Raw genomic sequence first — 25568 nt, 5'->3', positions numbered from 1 at the left:
CTACCCCTAACAGCATACCAACCAAAACCCTCGGTGGCTTTCATCGGCGCATACGAGACGGTCCCGTGGTTAGTAGTAGTAGTTGTAATTAGTAACTTAAAATCCTGCATAATAGATATTTTAAACGGCGTGGACCGTTGTTCAATCTAGTATATGCAGTTAATATAGCGACCCACTTTAACCATCCTATGTTCCAAAAGAGCTGCAATAAACCCAACGGAATATCAATTTATTTGCTAGCTGTGTGCCTAATGCAATGAACCGTTAAGAATATTTCAGTAATACCTTAGGGAATTCATTTTCATAAATACCTTCGTAGTGGATCTTATTTAGCGTGGACAAACATCTGAACTAGATAAAGTACTCATGTGCAAAACTTCAGGCTTCGAGGTCACAAGATTTGTTTGACACAAGAAGTACGCGAACTATTATGCCTATTTCTACCACCAAGCAGTAGTATACAAGGCCTGATGTCTTCTGATTTGAAGATAATTATCGTCAAAGTAATTAATAATCATTATAATACGTAAAGTCTAAAGTCTTTGAGATTAATCAGCAGTCGTGACAATCAGCATCAGCAAAACTACCTACACTTCATTTAGCTTCAATAAAAAAGAAGAGTAAAAAACAATATGGATTAAAAAATTAAATATTTTCGATCATATTTATATCATAAATAATGTGTAGAAAATATCTCCGCAATGTGCAGAAAGTATTTTTATTGTGTGTCGTTATGAAATCGACACATTCTGTAAACTTGATAAACAATGGAATGATGAGGCATTCAGATCTTTACGTGTACTGATATTATTTTCTTTACACTATCTCGCCAGTCCGCACGAAATTACACGTTAATTGGCATGACGGTTAAATTTTATTGCACAAGAGGGGAAACGGCACATAGAATAAATAATTAAGAGAGCAAAGAGACTTAATAAAGAACATTATAAGACAAATACGTAATTAAGTAAGGAGATACATAATTTCTACAAATTGTAAGCATTATATGGATGATGAATTGAATTGAATCAGTCATTATTTGCAGTACCGGAAGATACACTAAACCTACCTACACACAGTAGGTTAGTGGAATCAATTGGTGGTATTGAACAATAAAAATCGTCACTCAATGGTGCACCTTAATTTCGAATTAATTTAGTGAATTCATTGAACAATTAATTTATAAAAGGAAAAGGTATGCCTATAGGGAATACACAATGACGACAACCATAGTCATCATATGAAGTAGTAATCACGGAATTCAATGAATAACAGGAAACTTTGTTTTGTTTTCTTTGTAAAGGGCAACAACGTTAACTAAAATATAGGCCGCTCCAATTGTAATTAGAGTATGGAGCATTTAAATACAAATTATTAAGAATCTATTGTTCGTATAAAAATACAGATTTATCTTCGTTACCCCTAAACCCTTATGCATTACTAGAAATACATACGCTGTAGCAAGGCAGCATTTAACCAATTCATCATTTTACCAACACTTCTTTTTCTAAATTTAAAGTAGTATGTAGCTTCATATCTTGGACGCAAACGCATAAGTACTACTAATGAGTGTAAACGAATATACACCTAATTTCGTTATAGCCTAGCCGCAATAAATGACTGTCTATCAAAATCAGACTTTTCATAGTGACCTATTAAAAACATAAGGCGTTCACTTTTGGTATGTCAAACACATGTATCATAGGAACAAAAAGATTATTATATCGTCATTGCAAATTAAAATGTCTAAAGTGGAATATATTGTGTTCGTAGTACGTAGTAAGACAATTAATCGAATTTGACAGTCAATAAAATAACGCTCTAAATAGATTAAGAACTGTTATAAAAGACATATTTATATTGCTTTGTTTGTCCTTTAATGCTTATTAGGTACCTACTAGTTTTTGTTCGCGGTATTACCCGCGTGAAACCATTTTTCGGAATAAAAATCCTAATATATACTTTCCCGGGATATAAAATAGCCTAGGTCCTTTCCAAGGTCCCAAACTATCTCCATACCAAATTTCTACGAAAGTCTTGCGTAGGTTTTCGAGTTTATCGCGTTCAAACAGACAGACAGATGAGGTGGGGGACTTAGTTTTATAATATATTTTTGCAACTTTTAAGAGGAACAATTCCGTCATCCATTATTGTCACGAAATTTTAATCCTTTACGCAGCGCACGCAACAGAAGCTCTCAAAAGGAATACATTTTCTTGATTTTTGCAACATTTTTCATTGATGCTCCGCTCCTATTGGTCATATTGTTATATTATATAACCTTCTCGATAAATGGGCTATCCAACACTAAAATATTTTTTCACTCGGAACCAGTAGTTCCTAAGATTAGCGCATTCAAACAAATATACAAACTCTTCATCTTTATAATAACAGATTTTATTCAATTAAAAACAAAAAAAAACGTACATCTACCAAAACTCATAGATTGGTTGTTCGAATAAAATACGGATATCGACCTAATTACATCGAGAGACGAAGATAAGAATGCATTTATTGTATCGACAGGGATGTTCAGGGGATCAATGACCCCCACGACGTCAGCACATGACTCATTGAACATGCACGTTTACACTTAATAGGTTGTATATAGCAAGGATGCGGTTCCTGGTAAGTGAATAAAAATAGAAGACTAAGTGCTTTCGACGGTTTTGTCGTTAGTGATTCTGGATTAATATTTTAAGGAGGTAAAGTATATTTTGTTGTAGGATCTTTGGAACAAATTATTCACTACTATTAAGAAGGTACAATATCTCTGAGAAATAAATGCTATCCTGTTTATTATAGTTATTTTATAAACTAAACATGATATTATCAGCATACCACAAACATACAAACTTCATACAAATATCTAAACTGTGGAGTTCATGTTTTTGGATAAAAAAATTGTAGAGTTCATATTTTATACCATTAAACTCATGTCTATCGGAAGCTACTAGTACTAACAACTCGTTAATGTTGATTGACGATTAGATGATGCTGGCCATCATTGTTTAACATTATTTTTACGAAATTTTCATTATGTATTTGGGTTATCATCACAGCGAAATATCTTCTTAACCTAGGTTTGTATGAAAACAATTTTTATGTTATTGTGTTGAGCTCTTTTAGACGATGACAAGATTAATAGAAACATTTACAATCAATATGAAATTATTTGTCTGACACATTGTCATCATATGAGCCTACACTGGCAATAAAAAAAAAATGTAGCGACAGTCCTTAATAAGCATATCTAAGTCATAAGTATTTAATTGGAGTTTATATACTTATGCATGATAGCTTACAAAGAAGCGTCAACTGTGCGTCACTGCGCAAAAATCGCTAACATTTTTATCATCCACTAGCAAAGGATGTTGCAGGCAACACAATGATATCGTACATGACGTTTCATAGTGCCCAATGAGCATATCATGCTTTTAACATTTATGAAAAATGCTTATTTTATAAACAGACAAAAAAAAATAAACGTAGCTTTGGAAATAAAAATACCGCATAATACATATTTCAATATCCCTGACAAAGGTTTTAATGTTTTGTCTGTATTGGTCTAAACTCATACTGGAATGGATCATGGTGGGGAACATCTTAGACACAATAAATCATTACACTAAAAGAATACAGAAAACAGGTTCAACAACCGAAGAGATGAATAATAAACAAGTGTTAAACTAGTCCGCATCGGTTTTTGTTAAAAACCTATTGCTAATCCTGCACACATGGTGAGAGCGGTCTGGCGTCATAGATCGTCTTTTTATAAACCAAAATATTACGCAGATTGATTTAATAAAGCAAATTTACAAATTGAGGTCACGTCTGCGGAACACTGTATGATGAAGTTATATGGTACTTTACTAAAACTACATTTTAGTTTGAAACACTTACATATCACCAACAGCTTTAGTACATTATACTTAAAAATAGACAATTGAAAATAACAGAACAGACTACAGTTTTATAGGGGCCGTGTTTGAGATTGAGGAAGCCAAGAAGATTAGATTTGCGAAGAAAATATTCGCAATTAACCTAACCTAAAGAATCTACAGAAAATTCAAAGCTTTACAGTAAGGTAGCGTGATCTAACTTTGCCAGAAAGAGGCTCGATTCCAAATATATTTCGAGTTTTTCTTCTCCGACAACAATGACTGCATGCTAATAAGCCCGGCCATTCCGCCTTCGCAGCCTCAGTCTTCTTCCGTGACCTCAGTACGAATGAGTAAAGTATTCTAAAATTGCAGGAGAGCTGTGGCGTATTGAAATTTTAGCAATAACTTTTAATGGCACATTACCGCATTGAGGATACAACATTATTTTTATTGGTCAGAACATTCCCATGGGGAATTACGCCATATTATTTTATACAAATGGATTATCACAGAAATTCCTGTTTGCAACCAATAATTTTGTAATGAAAATAATTGTAACTTTTAGTCCATTGCATTTGTTATAATTATTAACTGCAGATTATTGTTTCTCTATCAATGTGGTAAAGCATAAAGTTGCTGTTTGGTAATTATAGAAAATTCAATAATTTATGGCGAACAATTATTATTTGTAAAAAATTCAATTTCCGAATACGATTCGATTGCCATTTGTAGATTAATCGACGTTAAACACAAATTTTTATGTTTAAAAGGGAATTGGAGTCGCATTTCCTATAAAATACATGATCTGATGGACGTATAGTGTTTTGATCGTTATTATCTAAATGATCGTTTGGCATCATTTTTTTTTATAAATTGTCCATTATCTTGTTGACTATATTATTGTTCAAAATTGTGAACGCTGACCTTAAAGTCTTCAAAATTGATGGGTCGGTCTCATAAAGGACTTTTTTGTGACCACAGAGGTTAAGATAGCTGCCCCTGCGGATTTCAAAAATCCACATTGAATATTTTGCGATCTCAAAAGAGTTGTCAATAGAGTGACAATCAATGCAGAAGACTGATGCGTCCATCAAAACAGGCCGTCATATACGCTGAATTTCTCATGCGAGAAAAATATAGCTATAGGTATAGCTGGTGAGAAGTAATGTTAAACCAAGGATTGTTGGAAGACTCTCGTTTTAGAGACCACATCAGAAGTAGAATGCGTGACGTGCATACGGTAAAAACTATTGACCGCATTCCGTGCTAGAATCCCTTTATATTTACACTTAATTCTCACTTCTCCAGTTACCAATTGCCACACGAATCACAATGACAATTAGCACCAAACAACATCTACAGCAGAGTATTCTTGATATAAATTTTATATATCAGGTGACAGCATCTTAAGATAAAAAAAAACATCTTAAAAAACAGATAAATTAAGTACGTTAATCATCATTATCACATATTCAATCATCATATCTTGTTAAATTTTTTTGTATGTAAACAAACTAATTAAATAATACTTGTTTTAGATTGAGTTTCGTTCATACGAACTACGAATTAAGAACTTTATTACTATTCAAACACTTAAACTTGTCAGATACGACGTAAACTTGAATCTCCAACATCTTAAAGGTCACTGTTACCCTGGTATTCAATACGAACCACCCGGACAGCGGGGAGAGGGATAATAAAAATAATACATTACAGACGAACCGCCAAAAGTTATTCAGTCTCGCGCCGGCGCCGGCATCGATCGCGGGGGCAACCATTATTCACATTAATATAAGAGCCTTATTTCTATGCATTACGAACATGTCCCGTTTTGCCACTAGGCTTCCTTCCTGTGAATCATGACTCGAGTGCGGTGAGGTGCCAATTTCAGTCGAATGTGAAACGCAGAGGGACGCATGCGTCTCATAAGTGGATTTTTTTATCGTAAAAAACATTGTGGATGTAACACAAAAGATAGATATTTTTTTTTTATATTGTTACATATTCCTAGTTTAAAGTGTTGTTTAATTTATTACGATGGAGTTGTTGTCGTTTTTGTTGGTGTTTGTTATGTTTTGGAAACGTAAGTAACAGCTGTTTAAATAAATGATAATTATTTTTGGGACAAATAATATCTTCTGTTGTGTAACGTCGAAAGCATGATATTTACACTTTTACTTTAGTCAATATTATGTAAACTGTTGCAATTAAATATTTATAAAAAAAATACTTATTATCGAACAATGTAAAAAGATAAACATTATCTGAGTAATGTTATTTTACGTCTGCATAAAGATAAGTAATTTTTATTACATTGTACTTTATCACCGACAATATTCTCTTTTTAGGTCAATAACATACAGCAAATTTGATGTTATTTCAAAAGTTTTTAACTAAAATATACCACGAGTCATTTTAAAGGAAATAATTATCGTAATTACATATTTTTAAGCGCTGTAAGATACACGACATTTTTAAAAACATTATATATATTTTTATGTTCCTTTATTAACTGACAAACAGTGTGAATGCTTCATAAGGAAAATAAACAGTAAAATTATGTTTAAATGATTTTTAATCAAATAAGCGTATCAATCTGAATGATACGACAAATTCCACTCCGAAATGTCTTATTGCTAGCATCAAAATTTATTTTAAGTCATCGAAGAATTGATAGGAATTAGAAGATACGGAAAGTTGAACTGACAAAGAAATAGGATCAAGTGAAGTACATTCCAAGGTTTACTGGTAGAGAATGCTTACGATATTAAGACCGTATAAACACCATGTATAAAGTGTAAAAGTAAAAATAAGTACTTAACGAATTCCATATGTGTAAATATTTAAGTCTATTTACAGTAATATGAACTCGTTTACTTGTGTTGGTATCTTTGCAGACAATTCCGGACGTGCTTATAACAGGACCCTGGCACGTGTGTGCTAAAAAACAAAAAAATTCAATCCTTTATAGAGAACAAAAACTCGCCGAACACACAATGGGCACTAAACCGATCGCCTGACCTTATATAGTCATACTTAAAAGTGAATTAATATAATGTGGACGTCGAACTTCATGATTAACATTCAAACACATTGGGTGGTAAAAAAAAATCTGTCACGTCCATGTAGGCGAAACCAAGGCGATTCAAATATAAGGCGAGACAAAATGAGGTCGCATGTTATTAATTAGGATATTAACTGTAAAAAACAAATGACTAAAGACTATAACTGACACGCGCAGACGTATTAGGAATAACGGTATGCCAAGGAGATCTACGTAAGTGGGCAGACATGGAATCAGAAATACATATTTAATTTGAACTTTTATCATTAGTCATATTAATGAATTCTGTCTGTAACATCTGATGGTATTCATTTGTTTATTGTTCGGAACGACAATTGTCTGACTAAAATATGGCAAGGGTTTTTACGAATGCTTTTACAGAAAGCTAAACCTAAGCCCGGGAAATACTGACGATAACTGCGACAAATTTAAAATTTTATGATAGCTCTTTTATGGTAAACATAAGTATGAAATGATTCTCAAAGTATATATTAACAATAATAGACCAGGATCTGGATAATATTTTCATAATATACCACAACGATATTAAAAACCTCACCACTTTAACGAGTTTTCCCAGCGCACAACAATAATAGAAAATTTCATATAGTGACAGACTAATATAGACATCAAAATTACACCCAGACACAGTTAATTGTTTAAAACGGCCGCTGTTAATTGAGTATGGTATTTCTTAAGTCTTCGAGAGATTTGCGAACAATTCGCTCTTTGAACTATACACGCTGAGCAGGTCGAAAAACACATGTCTTGCGTAGCGGCACTTGTCTATTTATAAAATGATTTCCTGAGACCACATATTTGTAAAATGTACATTTGTTAGAGAATTATTGGTACATTAATCGTCTTAAATAAATTTTCAATTAAATAATATACTATCTTGAATAGATTTGTTTTGTTTGTTTCCATGTCATTAGTTTTATAAGCAACTTTATTTCTTTATTAATATTCTCAAGTTCCTTGACTTATCATAAGCGCAACTATGTTTGCTTACGTTATGAATAAGGCATTTTTTTATGTAGTTTAAAACATCTACAAAATGTATTATTATTAGGTTTTGATAGGCATTCCACCTGCGAAGACCATTCCTGGGATAAAAGAGCCGCTGTTAACTTCGCTATATAAATATGTTTACTCACAGTAAGCTAAATTTCATTCCAATCCATTCATCAGTTTCCGAGTTTCCATCTAACAAACATTAAAACATGTTTATGAACTTTCGCATTTGCAATATCAGCACGATTGATGATATGTTTAAAGTGGCACAAATAATATAGATGATGTAATCGTTGTCCCGTCATACCTTTATTTAATATAATATGAATGTAAGGATGGGAGGATATTTGGCCGTATAATAGAAACCGTCCCATTGTTCGCGTTCTTTTTATTCACAAAAAACCTTTTGAAGCGTGTTTAAGTCTGGCTATTTAGCATTACGTGGGCTTCGTGTGTATTTTTTATTAGACTATTGTCACCTCATCGTGAGACTAATATATACTTATACAAATAAATAAAATTAAAGTTTATATCTATGATTTCGAAATAAAGCTTATCAGTCTTACTTAAAAACTTGTTTTGGCGTTAAGAAGTGATTAAGAATTGCTTAAATAGCTGTCAAAAACATCACCGATTTCCTAGTTTAAGCCTTATTAAGAGGCAAGGTGGCGGGTTTTGACTTACAGCTGATCGAGTAAATTTGTGTTTTAACTAAGCATAACTTTGCGATTTTTTTATAAGGAAGACTATATATTTCTAAAGTAAAGATGATTTTTTAAACATTAACGAATTCTGAAATAAGTTTTTGTCCGATCCAGGCCAATTTTTTATTTCATTACAACGTGGTTCAATTTAAAGTCCGCTTACGGTAATAATAAAATACGAAGCCTTATATGGTTATAATCAATTTGATGTGATATTTTACGTACCTGAATGCAAAAGGTGAAAGTTACTATACGCAATGATTGGCAAAAAATCTTAACCTATTTGCATATCAGATACATTTAAGGCAAGCGTTCGATCGAATGTGTGTCTATCCATACTAAATGTCAAGGAAAACTGACGCGGGGTTCAAATTTACGCAATGTTATTACAACTCGCGGACTGAGTAAAACAATCACACGTAACCAGAGAGTACATAAACACTGCGTTTTAACACAACGGGTATTTCAATTTTCACGTATTATTATTATGAAAATATTGAACTCAGTTCATATTATTGAAGGACGCGTTATATTGTGAAGGTATAGGCTAGAAAGTTCATATTACGGGTGCTGGGCGGAAAAGTCACCTGTCTATTAGAAGTAAGCAAAATCTTCAAATTCTTTTATTAAATATCAACTAAAACTGGGCATAAATATTTGTGAGAATCGTTTGTTAAGTGTATAATCGCGTGTATTGTGTTCCATCGGGAACTAAGACTACAAGGGAACAAATAATAGTATGTTCCATTTATAAATAACCCACTTAAATTTAAAATATATATTGTGTAGTACTAAAATATGATAATATTTTGCTGGTAATTGGTAATTTTAATATTGCACATCTGTCAAAAAGTCTACGGTGGTTTGTTTGTTTGACCGCGCTAATCTCAGGAACTACTGATTCGAATAGAAAAAATATTTTCGTGTTGGGTAGACCTTTAGCGGGGAAGACTATAGTATATAGAACATCACACTATGACTAAAAGGAGTAGAGGAACAATAAAAAATGTTGCAAAAACGGGGAATATTTATCCCTTTAAAAGCCTCCGTTGCGTGCGTTCGGTAATTACAAATAATTTAATAATAAATATTTTTTCATTTCCAGCGTCCTGGAGCATGTTGTGTTATAAATGTGATGCAACTCCGTTAGATCGCTCGTATCTCAACACGAAGTCGTGCGAACACTTCGACTACAGTGAAGAATACCAAACCGAATGCGACTCGTCCACAATGTGCGTCAAGAGGGTCACCACGTTTACTTTACAAAATGGAGGTAATTTTACATTTCAATTATTTTTTTAGACGGGCAGCGTATATCTCCACATACGCATGATACTACATGATATACTGATAAGTGGAGTGGCGTTTAAGTTGTTAATTATAATGCTGGACTGTTTGATACTGGATGTATGCACGCTGATCCCTGATCGTGGGCTACTATCGTAGTTTTCACAATGTATGCGGCGGTCGCTATCAGGTTGGATACAAATATCCTCCCATCAGGAAAGCCGGGACCTAAAGACCATTTCGTCGCCTCAAGACATACACATCAAAATTCTACATTTCCTTTGATGAAGACTAGATTTTTAAATACTGCCAAACAAACAGCTTCTAGTTGTGGAAAGAATAATTATATTCTGCAGAATGCACGCATTAATAAGATTGATAAATTTATATACGTTAAAATGTATTTTGAACATATAAGTACCTATTTGAATTACTTACTAAACAATAGTTATTTGAAATACCAAATTAAATTGTTAGGACGTAATTGAAGTACGAATACCAAATATGTATTTCAACTATGTGTTTAATTACAACTAATTCAAACATTGCCCGACCCTATATCTGACTATCTGCCATTTTCAATAAACGATCCTAATAGCTTTTTTGATCTATATGAAAAATTGGACAATCAGAACGAAGTTTTTTGACATGCTTACAAATGAGTTATTTTCATTGGTTCATTCTTGGAATCGGATTAAAGAAAAATTGAGATTAGGATCATTTATTGAAAACAGCTGTATGTATTATGTAATACATTGTTCTTTGTCAGAAATAACTATTTCGCCTCAAGGTAACGAGTTGTTGATTAGTCAATTGTATTACAGAAATCGTTTAGTGACAATTTTATCTTTTTGCCTTCCTCTTACATTGTAAAACATAAGGGATCCCATTAATCGGATTCGATTCCTTTTACGGTCGAGTTCTCGCAATGTGCATTGGAGTATCGCGCAATCTTACGATCTGTCAATAAAAGGGTACTTGGCGTGTTCAAGTTAGGAAAAGCGGGCCAATTACAAAGCCATTCAGCCGAACACTTAGCTGTAATGGGGCATGTATCTAATACAAGATTGTGTTAAAGTATAGTACAGTTAGACACAAAAGTAGCTTAGCAAATTCAAAACTTCAAATCACTTGTACACGGTTAGGGCGATTAAATTTTTTTTTTTGTTTTTGGGAAAGTAAATCCCTGTTATTTTTATTTTTGTAACGAATTTGTTTTTGGTATGGATTCAGAAGTTAATAGGCGATTTGAAGTTTTAAACTCATTAAACTACTTATGCGGGTGATTGTACTTCTTTAGTAATCACTCACTCAAAGCCAAGAATCCAAAACTTAACGCCGTTGTCGCTTTTCGCTTTGTTTTATTATAATTAATTAACCATAATAATGTTTAATTCAGATTATTTTCACACATACCATTCATGTATAAATGTTAAGATTTCGTAGATCAGTTAGAATTTAGTGAATGACTGTACCGTTAAAGAATAGTTCCAGTTACCACAACACAGATTCATATCATAAAATATTATTCACTGAATCAATACCATCAATAGATGACTGAGTGGCCAAGTCAGCATGCAAACATACTTTTTAGAGGCTATGTGTGAAACATGTTCATACAAAACTATTTGCACAATTGAATATTAAACTTTGCATTCGACGCATGATTCATATATTATCAATTCCCCTTATTAATTGTGGATGGTAATTAGATCTGTCTGTTGACTGCATGTGTAGGGTCGGCCGGCTCTAATTGCTTTCGTTACAAATGCGGCCACATGAGTTGCCATGCTAACATATGCGAATTAATGAGATGTGAAATCAGACTGTTTCCTCTCTTTGAGGACTATCCAGCTCAGTGCAAAAATAAATGACATCGATTCTTTTCTAATTATATCAATTCAGACATCAGTCATAATAATATGAGTAGTATTATCGTGTAAAAATCTTTATAATATTGTATATTTGAATGAATGAAAATGAATGAATGAATCCTTCCGAATTTCGATGGCCAATCTCAACGGAGATCAGCCAGGTACGCAAGAGATATAATGCACAAGTGTGCGTGCAATTCACAGGTGCACTCTTTGTTCTTTTACTTTAATAGTCCGGTGAGACGGTGATCCGTTATAATCGGAGAGGGGTCGGGCGTTGGACCAATGGCTTTAAAGGCTTTTCCAGACACGGGGGTATCACTGATCACACCGCTAACTCCTGACTCCTAACTGCGACTAACTAATCTTCAAGACTGAAAAACCTAGTCACAATAATTTTTGGCCCAACCTGGGATTCGGACCCAAGACCTCAGGTAGTTGTACTCGCATCGCGTACGCATTACAACTACGTCACCGAGGTAGTCAGATATTTAAGTACTAACTTGTAAGGTATCATTTACACAAGATAAGTGACTCTGGTTTTACTACTTTTAGCTTTAAAAGTATAAACTCGTGTGTTTAGATGTGAAGGATTTTGTACCTTATTGCAGGATACTATGAAACTTAAAAATTTATATCTCAGACTGTCGAAAGCGATGTAATGGCGCGGTATACTATACATTATTTAAAGTTATGTGTTGTACTGATATTGTTTATGGGCAATATGTTGCTTGGCTTATCATCTGGACAGTGACCTACTAGTCATGTAGTAGCATAAAAATTGTATTGATTAATATTTAATATTGTTACGTGTCTTGGCAAGTATTGCCGTAGAATTCGGTTCATGAAAATCAATGAAAGTTACGTTTCATGACCTTTTTGTTTATACTATAGAATTTACTTGAGGAAAATAGACTAATTAATTTCTGACTTCTATTTTTAGCTATTATATCAATATAATTGCGGGTAAAACAGCTTATCCCTTAGAGACAAGCCAATATTGAATACTAGATGTCATTACAGACGTAAGGCGAGCCACTACGGTTCCTGGCTTGCAGAAGTTGCCAAAAAGATGAGGAGATAATCTACTTATATGAACTAAAACTTTGACTTTATTAGCAAAATTGTTATAATATTTTTCTGCTACAAAACAATTTAACTGTGACATAAGGAAACTCTATTAAAATTATTCATATCGTTAATTTAGGTATACATTGTGGTGGGCGTTTCGAATTATAGACTCCATTATCACCCACCTTTAATTAAAATTAGACAAATGCTAACAAATATGTGTTTTAATGATCGTGCAAAGGTTAAGGTCAAAATTGTAGTCGCTATTTTTAGTGTAGGATGCGACGCATTTTGCATAGTAATGAGAATATAAAATATTTATAAGCAACATGGTCTTGAACTTTGCATTGCCGTCGACCATCTAAGTTTACTAAACTAAATTTGCTTTATAGTGGATTTAGTAATATCTGCAGCTACGTGTGTTTATATTAATTTAGGTTGTTAAATTAATTATCCTATCGCGTTACTGAAAAAAGAATAATGGTCATTATTGCCAAGTTAGAAGTCCATGTAGGTACGATAACATTTGGACCACAATTAATTCTTGAAAATCAATTCAAATTGTTATTGCGTTGTTAGATGTTCAATCTGGATTCTGGATTTTAGATATTAGGCCAAAGCATTTAATTCTTTTAATTGCCCCATTCATCTATACATATTGTACATGATCAGTCCGACTTCAGTCAAACCAAAGCTGATTTAACTGTCGGTCATCCAATGGGCCACTAAAGGAAAACACGGTCCGATGATCATCCACTTAGGTGTCCGGACTACCTCGTAGTCAAAATTGTAGTAACAGTAATGGTAATAGGTTCTTTCTCTAGTATATAGGACCTAATACAACCGCCGAAATGTATTTCTGCCTAACCCAGAAAATAAAAGGCGTGAACATAAGTACGTATCTAATAACAATATTTTCTACAGTGACAACAACGAACGTGTACCGTGGATGCGCGCCGCAGACCTTGAGCGGCGATCAGGCGAAGATCAACGGCAAATGGCGTCAAGTGAAGAAAATATACGAAGCTTACGAGGAGAAGTGCGCGGAAGATCAGAGCGACGAGCAGAGAATCACCAAAACGACCATCTGTTACTGTAGGGGCGACTTTTGCAACAGCGCGCAACGAGCCGCAACAATAGGAATATTCGTTGTCTTATTAGGTCTGTTAGTTATGAGTTTATAAACTGTAAATAAATTATAAGATAATACTCAGAATATAAACCAAAGCCTTATACGCAATGTTTAATTGCACTGATTAGTACAAGGCAAAGCGACGCTGGGCTCAAAGCTGATAGGAGGTAAATAAATGCAATAATCACGTACCTCAATTACATTAAGTATAGGTAGGTAACTACGGATTTTAATTAAATTTAATTTGTCAATAATTCAACAGTATAACAGTAAACGCTTTTTCCGTAATGGTGGGTTCTGTTGGCTCTCATTGGCCGCTGCATTTCTCATGCTATCAGTGCCTATAAAATTTTCAATTATATATTTACTTGCCTTAAGGTGCATATTACTACACTCAAGGGTTAGAACAAAGCACTAAAGTATGGAGAAGTAGACAGAGGGGAGGTAAATATCCCTTTTTGCTGCATTGTTTATTACAAAAATATGCCGCATGTAAATAATCCTTTAATTATTACGTTGTGGTTTAGGTTATATCCGTTGTTTTTTATTTATTTCTGACATAATAACGATAATTATGCCAAATTATAATAAAATACCTTTCTATTTTTTCTGTACAATTTTACCTAAAGCTTCACCTTAGCAACAATTAATTAATATGAAATATACTACTTTTGTGTGCACATTCTACGAGCCGTAGCCAAGACGTCCATTCTACTATCGGTAACGCTAATAGGAAACAACACAAAATGCATAGCACATGTATAATTAGTATATATAATTCGATAGTTGAAAGACTAATTAATTGGCTTAAGCGATATTTATATCGAAATATTTTAACTAGATTAAAGAAACGTAGAAAAAGGGGCTGATTTTAAATATGTATGAACAAAATGTCGCCAAGTCAATGATCAGCCTTCCACTCGTCGATCTTTGGTTTCCTATTAGCGTAAACAATTGTAAAAAGCCATTTTGGCTACGACTCCAGTACCAGCTAAGCTCTTTGATTTAATCCGAATGTTACTAAGTATTTTTAGTAATAATAAATTTATAATAACATTTATTTTATACGTAAAAAAAATATTGTAAAATTTGAAAATATGCATAACCGACGCCCATCGAAGGTAAATACATCAAAGCTCTGAGATCAAAGCTTATGTGTTGATGGAACCAAATGTCATTTTGATATTTTCATTGAAAACAATTCCATATATTATTAGTATATTAGTTTTCTAAGGCCTACAGTTTGATTCAAGTGATGCGATGTAAATTATAGTTATATTTTTAAAAATACCTCCGTATTTAAAAATAGTTGAGTCTAGACACAGTTATATTTGATCGCTTTCTTTAACAGGAATAATATTAATGTCTGTATGAAAATGTTATACAATTCCAAAGAGCTTACAAACTTGGTGCTTTATTGTTAAGCATTGTTACTAGTCATAAATTATGTAATTTAAGTAAAATAAACTGTGATTTATGTCCCACAGTATAATATAATAATATGATAATAATTTGCATACTGCAAGTAATTATATTTTTTTAATATGTAACATAAAAATACCGACTTGAATAAATCATTCCTTCTTTATTTATTTTGTTGTTTCCGAGACTCCTAATGAACATAATACCGATTATTAGGCTCAGAATGTGGGAGTAACACGATAACATCCATTTTAATTGAGTTGATAACTTTGGTTGGTTTTGAATGTATGTAATATGTCTTATCAGCAATGGTATGGCAAAAGTTGCAAAGATTTGATAATGTTGCTGAATAATAGTAACAGAATGTAACCTGGCATCATAGTTTGGTTATTTGTCGCTTGGATGTCTGTTGGTTAACTTTTCAACATAATTTCGCAATAGCAGAAATCTATACCAATAAAGCTTAAGAGTTGGTTTGAACGCGCTAATCTCAGGAACTATTAAATCGATATAAATTTTTTTTACTTATAGGAAGCTACATTATTCTTGGATGTTTCAGGCTACTTCTTATCCTAAAAAAACTTACTCACGCGGGCGGCACCGCAGGGAAAAGCTAGTCAGTTATAAAACCTCTGATAAAATTAGCAAATAGAATTAAAGATCCACATTTGGCACACAAATTGACCTCGAATCATCATAATAATATAATAACCACGTTTCCTCCACACATAATATCGTATAATTTTGTATGTTCTGTTGTTGTTGAATATTGGGCAAGCGCCATCTAGTATCACAGATTGTAATTAAAGCTTTATTTTAATCCCATTAGATGCCGTTATTTATATTACATATATTATTATTTATGCAACATATTGACTACCCACATAAGAAATACTATGCTGTAATAATAATACGGCGGCTGGAACCCTTCCTGATTATAAAAGTTAAATACCTGAACTATTTAATTCATACACAACCTATGTGTAATATGTTTATGATAACAAAAATATAATTAGGCTGTGTTTTTATCAAGGAAAGATCCATTATTTTAAGTTATGTGTAACTGCAGGGAAGTCTGCATTTAAAATCAGCCTCAAAATACATTATAATGAAATACTCACGTTAGCGTGGTTCTCGACTAGGCACAGGAACACGACGTCCTCCCGCATGAGACGCACGGCGCCGTGCAGCGGCTGCGGAGTCTTGCTCTTCAACATGCGGTATAGCAGTGCGGATGACATGTGAGCGAAATCATCACCTGTGAAAAGAAGCATAGATAAAGCAAAATTAATTGTTACTAAACTTTTTTGATAATTATTCTTGTAAAAATGACGAATTTATAAAGTATGTTTAAAAATATGTTTAAGAGAATCAAGAAAAAAAGGTATGGGCTTTTACCAATATATTTTTACACATTCCAGATAGTTAAATTCCTTATTTACCTGTTAGATCATCCCAGTGCGCAGATATAAGACCTGAACAGTGCTCCTTGAGTGCAGTTGCTCCAATTTCATCTGCAGCCGAATAAAATTTCACGCAGGTTCTAAAATTACAAAATATTTTCTATGAATAAAAAAACCAAACAAATACGAGGTTGACTCGCGCAACAAGAGTTTCGTAAAAACTTGTAAGTATATAAGGATATAGACATATATAAACTTGATAAATTTAACTTTGCCATTGAATACCTCAACATGGTCATTGCAGCAACAGCAAATAATAAGTTTGTAATAATAAATTGTCTTTTTTTTATTATAATAGCACATATTTATGGTGGTCATATTTTTTCCTTTACATGTGCTGTAAGACTTTTGGTTTTTGCAAATTTTTTATGCTTCTGGGTCAATGGGAAGTACCCTGCTTATATTGTATTTTGTAATTTTACTTCCCTTTTAAAATTGTAAAATACGACATAAGCAGTAATATTTCTTGATTGCATTGTGTTACAAGTTTGATTTTTTCACAGTTGAAAGGGACCATAGGGATCTATAACAAATCATCAATAGGCATCTAGGTATTTAGAACCAATTTTAACATGATACCTCCATATTAACAGACAGTGAGACAAGAAAGTGATTTTTAAGGATTCCTTATGAGATAAGAAATCCCAAATATCACTAAGGTTACCATGCTAAATATTCAAATTCAATTCAAAAGCCTTTATTCACTAAACTTATTGGTATTTCACGGCAGCCTTGATTAAAGATTGTCTTTTTGTCAGAAGGTCTTCTCTATAAGTATAATAAATCTACTTTGGGCTTAGATTTCATAACAAAATATGTATGTATAAAACTATTTGCGACTATTAGACCATAAAAGCCTTCAAAACATTGCCAGTAAAATGAATTAAAATTAATCTAAGTGTTATTATATAAAATTTGTTAATAATTTTTAATCTTACCTAACTCCAACAGATGCAATAAGGGCCTGTTCACATTTCCCAACTAACCCATGTAACTTGAAACCGGCGGCGCATTTCATCAACTGCATAGCAAAACTGTCTCCCCGGCTTAGGTCCACCACATCAGTGTACAGCCATTTCAGCAAAGCTGAGCCCACTTCATCCGGAAGTGTTGACCAATCTGAAAGAATGGGAATATTGGGTGAATAGGACCCTGAATTAACAAATAAAGAATTTTAACTGTTAATATAGTCTTTATTGTTCTTAGAAATGGATTAGTAAAACATTATTTTATATTTATTGACTTTTTAATTCTATTGCATTTTAACATGCTTAAGTAAATATCAAAAAAAAATAAATCATTAACTAATTGTAATAAACCTCACCAGTACATGAATATGATAACTACAGGATACATTTATAACTGTATATGTAATATGTTTGTTGGTTATAAGTGCATTAGCTTCATAACATTGATAAGTTTCATTGGCCTTTCAAATTCAATAGGTATTGCTCCCTACTCGACCCAATCAACTTAAAAGTATCCCTGAGTTCTTTCCAGGATAAAAATACCCTATATGTTAATCCAGGGCATGGTCTATCTGTATCTCAAAGTATAATCTTGCCAACCCTATATATTTTCTACATAATAATAAACAGTGAACTTACCTAGTTCCTCCAGATTACGCAAAGCTGCTTCATTCCAATCATCAGATCTAGCATTCAAAACAAACTTGTGGCCAGGCATAGACTTGTTCTGCAGCTTAATTTTGATATCGGAGTATGTTTCCCTGCCATAAAGTGTGGCTACAGTCATGAGCAGTCGTGCTACGAAACTCGTCTCACTCAGGTCACCGGCGGAAGCCGCTGCCAAGGTGTACTTTCGCTCCACTTCGGCACAGTGGCTCTGAAGTTTCCCATATTCCTCCTTCAGCAGCGCTAGATGCTGCTGCAGCTTGGTCACCTCGCTCGAAGCTGTGTAAATCGCCATAGTAATCACAACACTTGCCGACAAACACCGCCCACCATTATGTGAGCTAAACAAAAACACTAACCGTTTCGTTAGATTTACTCACCCATGACGAGGTTTTAGACGTTGTATAAATCCCTAAATGATCACCTTGGATGACTTTTTGCTAAATCAAATAAGCAAAACTTTACTCGTAAATTAAAATGACAATTCATCTATTGTCTGTAAATTGTCAAAGAGAATATAATCACTACGTTTTAAGAGACAGGACTTAATACAAAGTAATAAAATCGAATTTACATGGCGTATCAATACCAATATCACGGAAGAATACGTCAGGAACGTCAAATAACAATACTACCAACTGAACAAAATACATAGTAGTGAGCACTTTTTATCGATATCGATAAATTCTACTGGTGGGAATCGACGCTAATGCTACTTTGATAAAATTCATATAATGTATTTTCGAGTCCACATTATCAATCCAACTCACGCTATATAGTGAACATTTTAGCACTATAATTACAAGGCTGGACTAAAATGAGGACTCGAAATAAAATGAAAAGCTTTCACATGTTGAATAATAATTGTATTTTAAAATAAAATCCTTCATTCACCATGTAGGCTAATATAGTTGCACTTATGAAAGGTTAAGGTACAATGAGAATATTTAATTATAAAGTCAAAGGATGGTGACACTTCTTTGTCACACTCATTGTTTATAAAAACATGGCACGGAAATTCAAACAACATTTCATCAGGAAGTGGATCAGCTTTCAAATTTTTGATGGTATGGCTGACTTTCTAAGGCGATTGTTCTTTTTATTAAAGTCTTTGTAATTAAAGTGAGAATCACACACATATTTCAAAGTATGCAGCTTTTCTCTGGGAAAATATATCAAATCTTCTTTTCCCACAACCTGAACCCACTTTCGGCATCTGGAAATATTTTTTAATTGTAAATAAATTGCTTATTAAATTATATTTAAGCCTAAAATCATAAACAGTGACCAGGCACATTGATTGCTCAACGCATTTTTAAGTACACACACACACACACACACACACCGACACATACACGACTTTAGTATTTTTTGTCCTGATGATCAGTCATCATCTTACTAATATTATAAAGCGTGTGCATGCAATTGTATGTTTATTATTCGTACCCGCAAAAAAATCTAAAATGATTGCGATTAAACTTGGTATGTAGATAGTTCGAATTACTACTTTTTATCACTATGTTCCCACAGAATCTGGACCTAAGTGGGTGAAACCACGGAGGGCAAATTGATTAATAAATTTAAACAGGTATCGATATCGATAATAATAACAACATCACTAGTAACATAATGGTAATTAGAAAATGAGAATTTTCATTATTTCTAAGCTACTTTATTTGCGCGATGACTAAAAACATCTAATTAATGCTTACCTGACCTCATCCAATGGAAATTTCGCCATAAATATTCTGCTTTTGTGATTTATTCGACTGGCTCGATCTCCACAAATTTCACACGTAATGAAACGTTTTTTGGTGGCATGTCTTTAAAACGTATTCACTTACACCAACAAAATACTTTTTGGTATATTTTTACTTGTTTGAATAACAAATAATACAAACATAAATCAATAAAACACAAATGTATTCCAAAACGTCAGGAAGTCAAGAAACAATAATAATGGCGGTGAGGAATAGAAAGAGAAACTGTACTGAGAGAGAGAGATAGCAGTATCCGCCATTAAATGCCATGTCAATTCCATACAAAAGATTTTTTGTTCCTTGTTGCGCTAGGCTGGTAAATTGTCAGCCATTATTTTTTTTTATCAAATGTCCAGAGGACAGGCTAGAGTCTTTTGACCATACTGCCTTCAATCATTCAAGTCAGTATGTAAACGATTTATTCCGACGAGTGGATTTCAGTAAAATAGACTAAAAAGATTAAGATTAATGTTTTGAAACGAAAATAGGTTTGAGTCTCCAAAGTTCCAATATTTTGCATAATCTCTGGCAGCTGCAGTTATAGGTCATATGGAATAGGTGTCACTAGTTTAGCGACATCTATTTCGAGATAACCTTCAAGTGATTTTGTCAAATTATTGATAACAAGACGGCTTTATCAGAGAGTTATTGTGTAGTTTAGTCGTCGTTAATTACCAATCTCGTATTATTACGTCGTTAAAAATGAGTTCTCTTAATAGAATATTATTTTCATGTAAATCTATATCAAACAATGCAAGGTATTTTTATCATGTGTCAAATTAGTGCTATACCTACATTTTAAATTTGGAACATTTTGCACAAGTGAGTTATTTTTATAGGGTGTTTTCTACGAGTACAAGATTAAACGCAGATGATGGATGGTTTTCGAAACTCCTGGTGCGAAGAATTGAGCCCACTAAGGAATCACACAGTCGTATGCTTAGTGACAAGGAGATAATTTATGCTCTTCAAACACACAACATAAGACCTGATTCTATGGATAGATATTTGCAAAACTAGTATGTACAACAATTATTCTTATGTAAGTTTGGCGCCGATTGGCAGCCGGCTAGCGGCAAAATTATGTCTATTATGCAACATTCTTTAAATAGCTCACTGCAATTTATTAAAGTTGTTAACTAAATTGTTTACAACATAAATAGTGCAGTATCGGCGAAACTGGCGACCATATCTAGCTTTGGTTCAAAGTTCTTTTGTACAAGGTGTTGAGGTGTATTTAAATATGCAAACATTTATACAAATGTATGCCAATAAATAAAGTAACATTGATATATACTTGTGAATTGCTTTCTTACAAGGTATTTATCATTTTATCTTATTTTATTTTGTTACTGTATACTTATCAGTCTCATAATTTTGATTGTAGGTAGGTAGGTAGGTATTACACAATTCAAATGAGAAAAATACACAAAATACTTAATATAACTGTCATTGTTATGTTGAAAACTCTCTCAATATGTAAATTTTAAAAATAAAATTATATACTTACTTAAGTATTTTGTTACTACTTATCATAACATATTTTTTGACAATTTGATTTCTTTTTATATTCAAAATATCAATACTTGATATCCTGAATTCTGATAAAGTTCATATTATACTATTTTTTTTGTTAAATAGCCTGTAAGAAAGTGTAACAATTATTCTGAGAAATTTCTGCTAACATAGTATTTTTTTATGTATCATACAAAATCATTCAGGATCTGAGAACTAATAATATACATATTAATCATCGAAGAAAAATAAATATTTATGAAAAATCTGTTGGGCATTATTATGCCCATTTTCAAATAATAGTTCAATAAAGGAATGTAGGGAAAATACATTTCTTACTACTTCACTGTAAATCCTTTTTTTTTTTCACATAGAACAATGATCTTCTTTCTGACTGGGAAATATTCCTTTATGTTACCAGTAAGCAAGCAGTTGACTTCATACACTCACACAAAGAAGACATTGGCTGTGAACTAGTTGGATCATGGACTGTATCTGTAGGAGACATGGACCAGGCCCTACACCTGTGGAGATATGTAGGAGGTTTTGAGAAAATTGACAAGGCTAAAATATTGTTTAAGCAGGATCCTGTAAGTTGGACACAATCACACTTTGTAGATATGATTAGCATCATAGTGAGTGCTGTACACATATCACATGCATTAGCCATATTTTGAAGACTTATATTTGCCAAACACAATAATTTAATTAAACAGTGGTTAATGTTGGAGCCAATGGGGTTCAACTCCAAAAAATAAGTGGCATTGATTGCCAATGAATGCAAATTATGCTTTTGTAAATAACACCTTAAAATCAGCTGATTAAAAGTCTGTCATTCACATTAAGTTGACTTACTATAAAAATACTTGCCTCAATTTAATAGATTAATTTGTTCTAGTTACTTGTGCAAGTCAATATAGTCAATGAAACAATTGCATGTCAAATTATTAACAATGTCATTGTTTATTTATTGCCCTAGATACACAAACAGTAAACTAGGACAATATCAATAGGTAGTTAAATATTATTTAAATTTAACAGCCAATTTGCAATTTAAATGTGCTTCATTAAACACCATCAATGATTGGGACATTGCAGAGTAACTTTATTCTTCTTGTACCTGCTCCTATGCTACCCCGAACTATTGTTGGAGCAGTTACACACTTTTTCATGTAGGTATATAGAAATAATTTGGCTTAGTGTCAACGACTAGCCAGTTATCCGGTGTCATAGCTCTGGAGGAGAAAAAAAATAGTAAGATAATTTATTTTTTAGGATTATAGTTCATTGGAGAAAGAGCGCGGCACTTTGGTTCGATCGAGGCATCTCCAGTATTTATTAGCTTTCAGTTTCTGGCCAAACGGCGAACCACGCGAACCAAATAACATTTATGAAATACGTTCTTACAGGTAAATATTCATTACTATTTAATTATAAACTAGCCCGTGGCTCCGCCCGCGTGAATAAGTTTCTCCGTAATAAAAATGTCCGTTACAAATGTAACGCTATCTATTTTTCTGGGTTAGAAAGTAGACTATGTTCTTCTCGGGGTCTCAAACTATCTCCATACCAAATTTCATCTAAATCCGTTTGGTAGTTTTTGAGTTTATAGCGTTCATGCAGGCAGACAGATGCGGCGGGGGACATTGTATTAAGTATAATATTTATTTAGAACTTTTTAGGAGGTTCATCATACACATTTGTTGCATATCTTTAACCGTTTACATAGCGCATGCAATGTAATCTTTCGAGAGTAATATTTTCCCCATTTTTGCAAAATTTTTCATTATTGCTGCGCTCCTATTGGTCATAGCGTGACGATATAAAGCTTATAGCCTTCCTCGATAAGTGGGCTGTCAAACACTAAAAGTCGTGTATAATGACAAATGTAGTGTTACGCGCCGCTATCCTAGCCGATGACATCGGGCGTTTCCGGAAGTATTCGGCTGCGCGGGCAGGCTGGCAGAAGAGAAGATATGTCACGCGGCGACTATTCTATTATTATTCTCTCTGGCTGGACGTTGTCAAAAGAATGTCTAAAATTGTATTCTGTAATTATTTTGCTAATATAATGTTTACTGTAAAAAGAGCGTTTTACAGTAGTTTAAGTATATAAGACCATATTTTTGAAATGTAAAACTAAAATATTTATTTGAAATATTTTGTTTAGTTTGAAACCGGGCACGATGATCGAATGGGGTAACAACTGGGCGAGAGGCCTCACCTACCGTCGCTCTCAAAACGAAGCTTTCGCTGGATACTTCTCGCAGATCGGCAGACTTTACAACGTGCATCATATTTGGTGTAAGTGATAAATAATTAGGAGCTACCACAAATTTTAATTCTATACTATGATAATCTCACGGTATTGAAAAAAATGCAAGGGTATTTGTGTCTTTAAAAGCATATTTTAACACAGTTACCTCACTCATAGGCTAAAAGCGAGACAAAGTTATATTTCATTATTTTCCCTCAGGCTACAAGAATTTGCAAGCCCGTCGTGAAACCCGTGAGAGTACGTGGCGCAACCCGGGCTGGGACGAGTGTGTAGCGTACACCGTGCCGCTCATCAGGGAGATGCACTGCCGAATCCTCGAGCCCACTGTATTCTCCCCTACGCAATAACGTATCAAGCGCAACAAATATTTCTCTAAATAGATATATTTAGGCTTCACTGCCTTGTAAGTCCAGATTTCATACTAACGCAAGCAATACCTCAGGGACCTATCGAAATGAAATGAAATTGCTTATAAATTATTTACAAATATTAAAATTAAAAAAAGCAATATTTGAAACATAAATAATGAATTTTCGATGCAATATCAAATCGAAGTTATTGCAAGACTCCGCAATTTTTTCGATCGATACAATCAAATCAAAAACCATTAAGCACAACACTATCTGGGCTTTCCACATTGAGCCTAATTATTCCAGTACCACATAGGTATTTATCAAGAAAATATGGAAATTGAGGCTCAATGTGAGAGGACTGCTTTATTGTGTAGTGTGTAGTCTAAGCCAGTATCTTATTTTATAGCATTTTTTATTCATGTAAAAATCTTTGATCAACGATGAATGAGGCAAATGTGATAGCCAAGGACGCACCGACAACGGGCTAGTAAGAAAATCTTCTGCTAGTACATCAACTTCAATTTGGTCACACATAATAATATGTTGCATCGAGAGCCATGGGCTGTCAAAGCAAAGTGAGTCTTAGCAACATATTAGGAATAGAATTCGCGAAGATGCCGGAAGAGCTTATGCGCCCTGTGTTACCTAATTGGGTATATCTGAAAGGGTATAATTGCATATTGTTTCATTTTGTTTATGTATATGTATTTACATTATATTAAGTAGATTTTATAAACGATATTAAGTGTTTGATTTATATTCTTTCATGCAGTATTGGAACTTGTTCTGTTATTGCGACTTACCTTGAAGATGCATTTTATATGCTTAGTTGGAAGTTGGTATGCATAAAATAAATACAAATCTAGTTTCCTTTCTATTTTATTTACTTTCACTTTGATTTTTTCATTAATAAGATTATATTACAATATAATAATTAATGATAATAATTATTAAAAACTACAAGTTGATCGTGTTATTTAAATATATAACAAAAAATAAAAAGAAAACAACGGTGCACCGAGCGGGCCGCAACAGTCGCAAACTAGTGAATGACCCGCGCCCGCCGTACCGCACCTTGTCACATTTCTGTCACAATATTGCTAACTATCTATC

General features: G+C 33.3%; 3 protein-coding genes across 4 annotated transcripts in view; 2 read left to right on the top strand and 1 right to left on the bottom strand.

The window, feature by feature from the left end:
• LOC115441303 (rabankyrin-5) overlaps positions 1-19139 on the bottom strand; it is a 70707-nt gene extending 51568 nt beyond the window's left edge. For both annotated transcript variants that reach the window (XM_030166035.2, XM_037436715.1), the window contains exons 1-5: positions 18930-19139; positions 18523-18828; positions 17854-18034; positions 16895-16995; positions 16574-16710 (exon numbers count right to left, since the gene is read on the bottom strand). In XM_030166035.2, coding sequence (XP_030021895.1) covers positions 16574-16710; positions 16895-16995; positions 17854-18034; positions 18523-18828; positions 18930-18933 — 729 coding nt within the window. In that variant the 5' untranslated portion in view covers positions 18934-19139. The remainder of the gene's footprint in view (positions 1-16573; positions 16711-16894; positions 16996-17853; positions 18035-18522; positions 18829-18929) is intronic.
• On the top strand, positions 5616-14669 carry LOC115441307. Its single transcript, XM_030166039.2, has 3 exons — positions 5616-5967; positions 9772-9939; positions 13823-14669. The coding sequence occupies exons 1-3, from the start codon at positions 5922-5924 to the stop codon at positions 14080-14082; spliced, it is 474 nt and encodes a 157-aa protein (XP_030021899.1). The 5' UTR covers positions 5616-5921; the 3' UTR covers positions 14083-14669.
• A 1689-nt stretch (positions 19140-20828) lies between the features above and the next one.
• LOC115441369 (protein NipSnap) lies at positions 20829-25325 on the top strand. Its single transcript, XM_030166140.1, has 6 exons — positions 20829-21067; positions 21149-21328; positions 22246-22414; positions 23100-23233; positions 23995-24128; positions 24301-25325. The coding sequence occupies exons 1-6, from the start codon at positions 21012-21014 to the stop codon at positions 24447-24449; spliced, it is 822 nt and encodes a 273-aa protein (XP_030022000.1). The 5' UTR covers positions 20829-21011; the 3' UTR covers positions 24450-25325.
• Positions 25326-25568: the final 243 nt, after the last annotated feature.

Source organism: Manduca sexta, chromosome 9 (genome assembly GCF_014839805.1).
Source record: "Manduca sexta isolate Smith_Timp_Sample1 chromosome 9, JHU_Msex_v1.0, whole genome shotgun sequence".
NCBI classification, from domain to species: domain Eukaryota; kingdom Metazoa; phylum Arthropoda; class Insecta; order Lepidoptera; family Sphingidae; genus Manduca; species Manduca sexta.
Note: the sequence above shows the minus strand (reverse complement) of the source record. Positions and strands in the feature narration are given on the sequence as shown.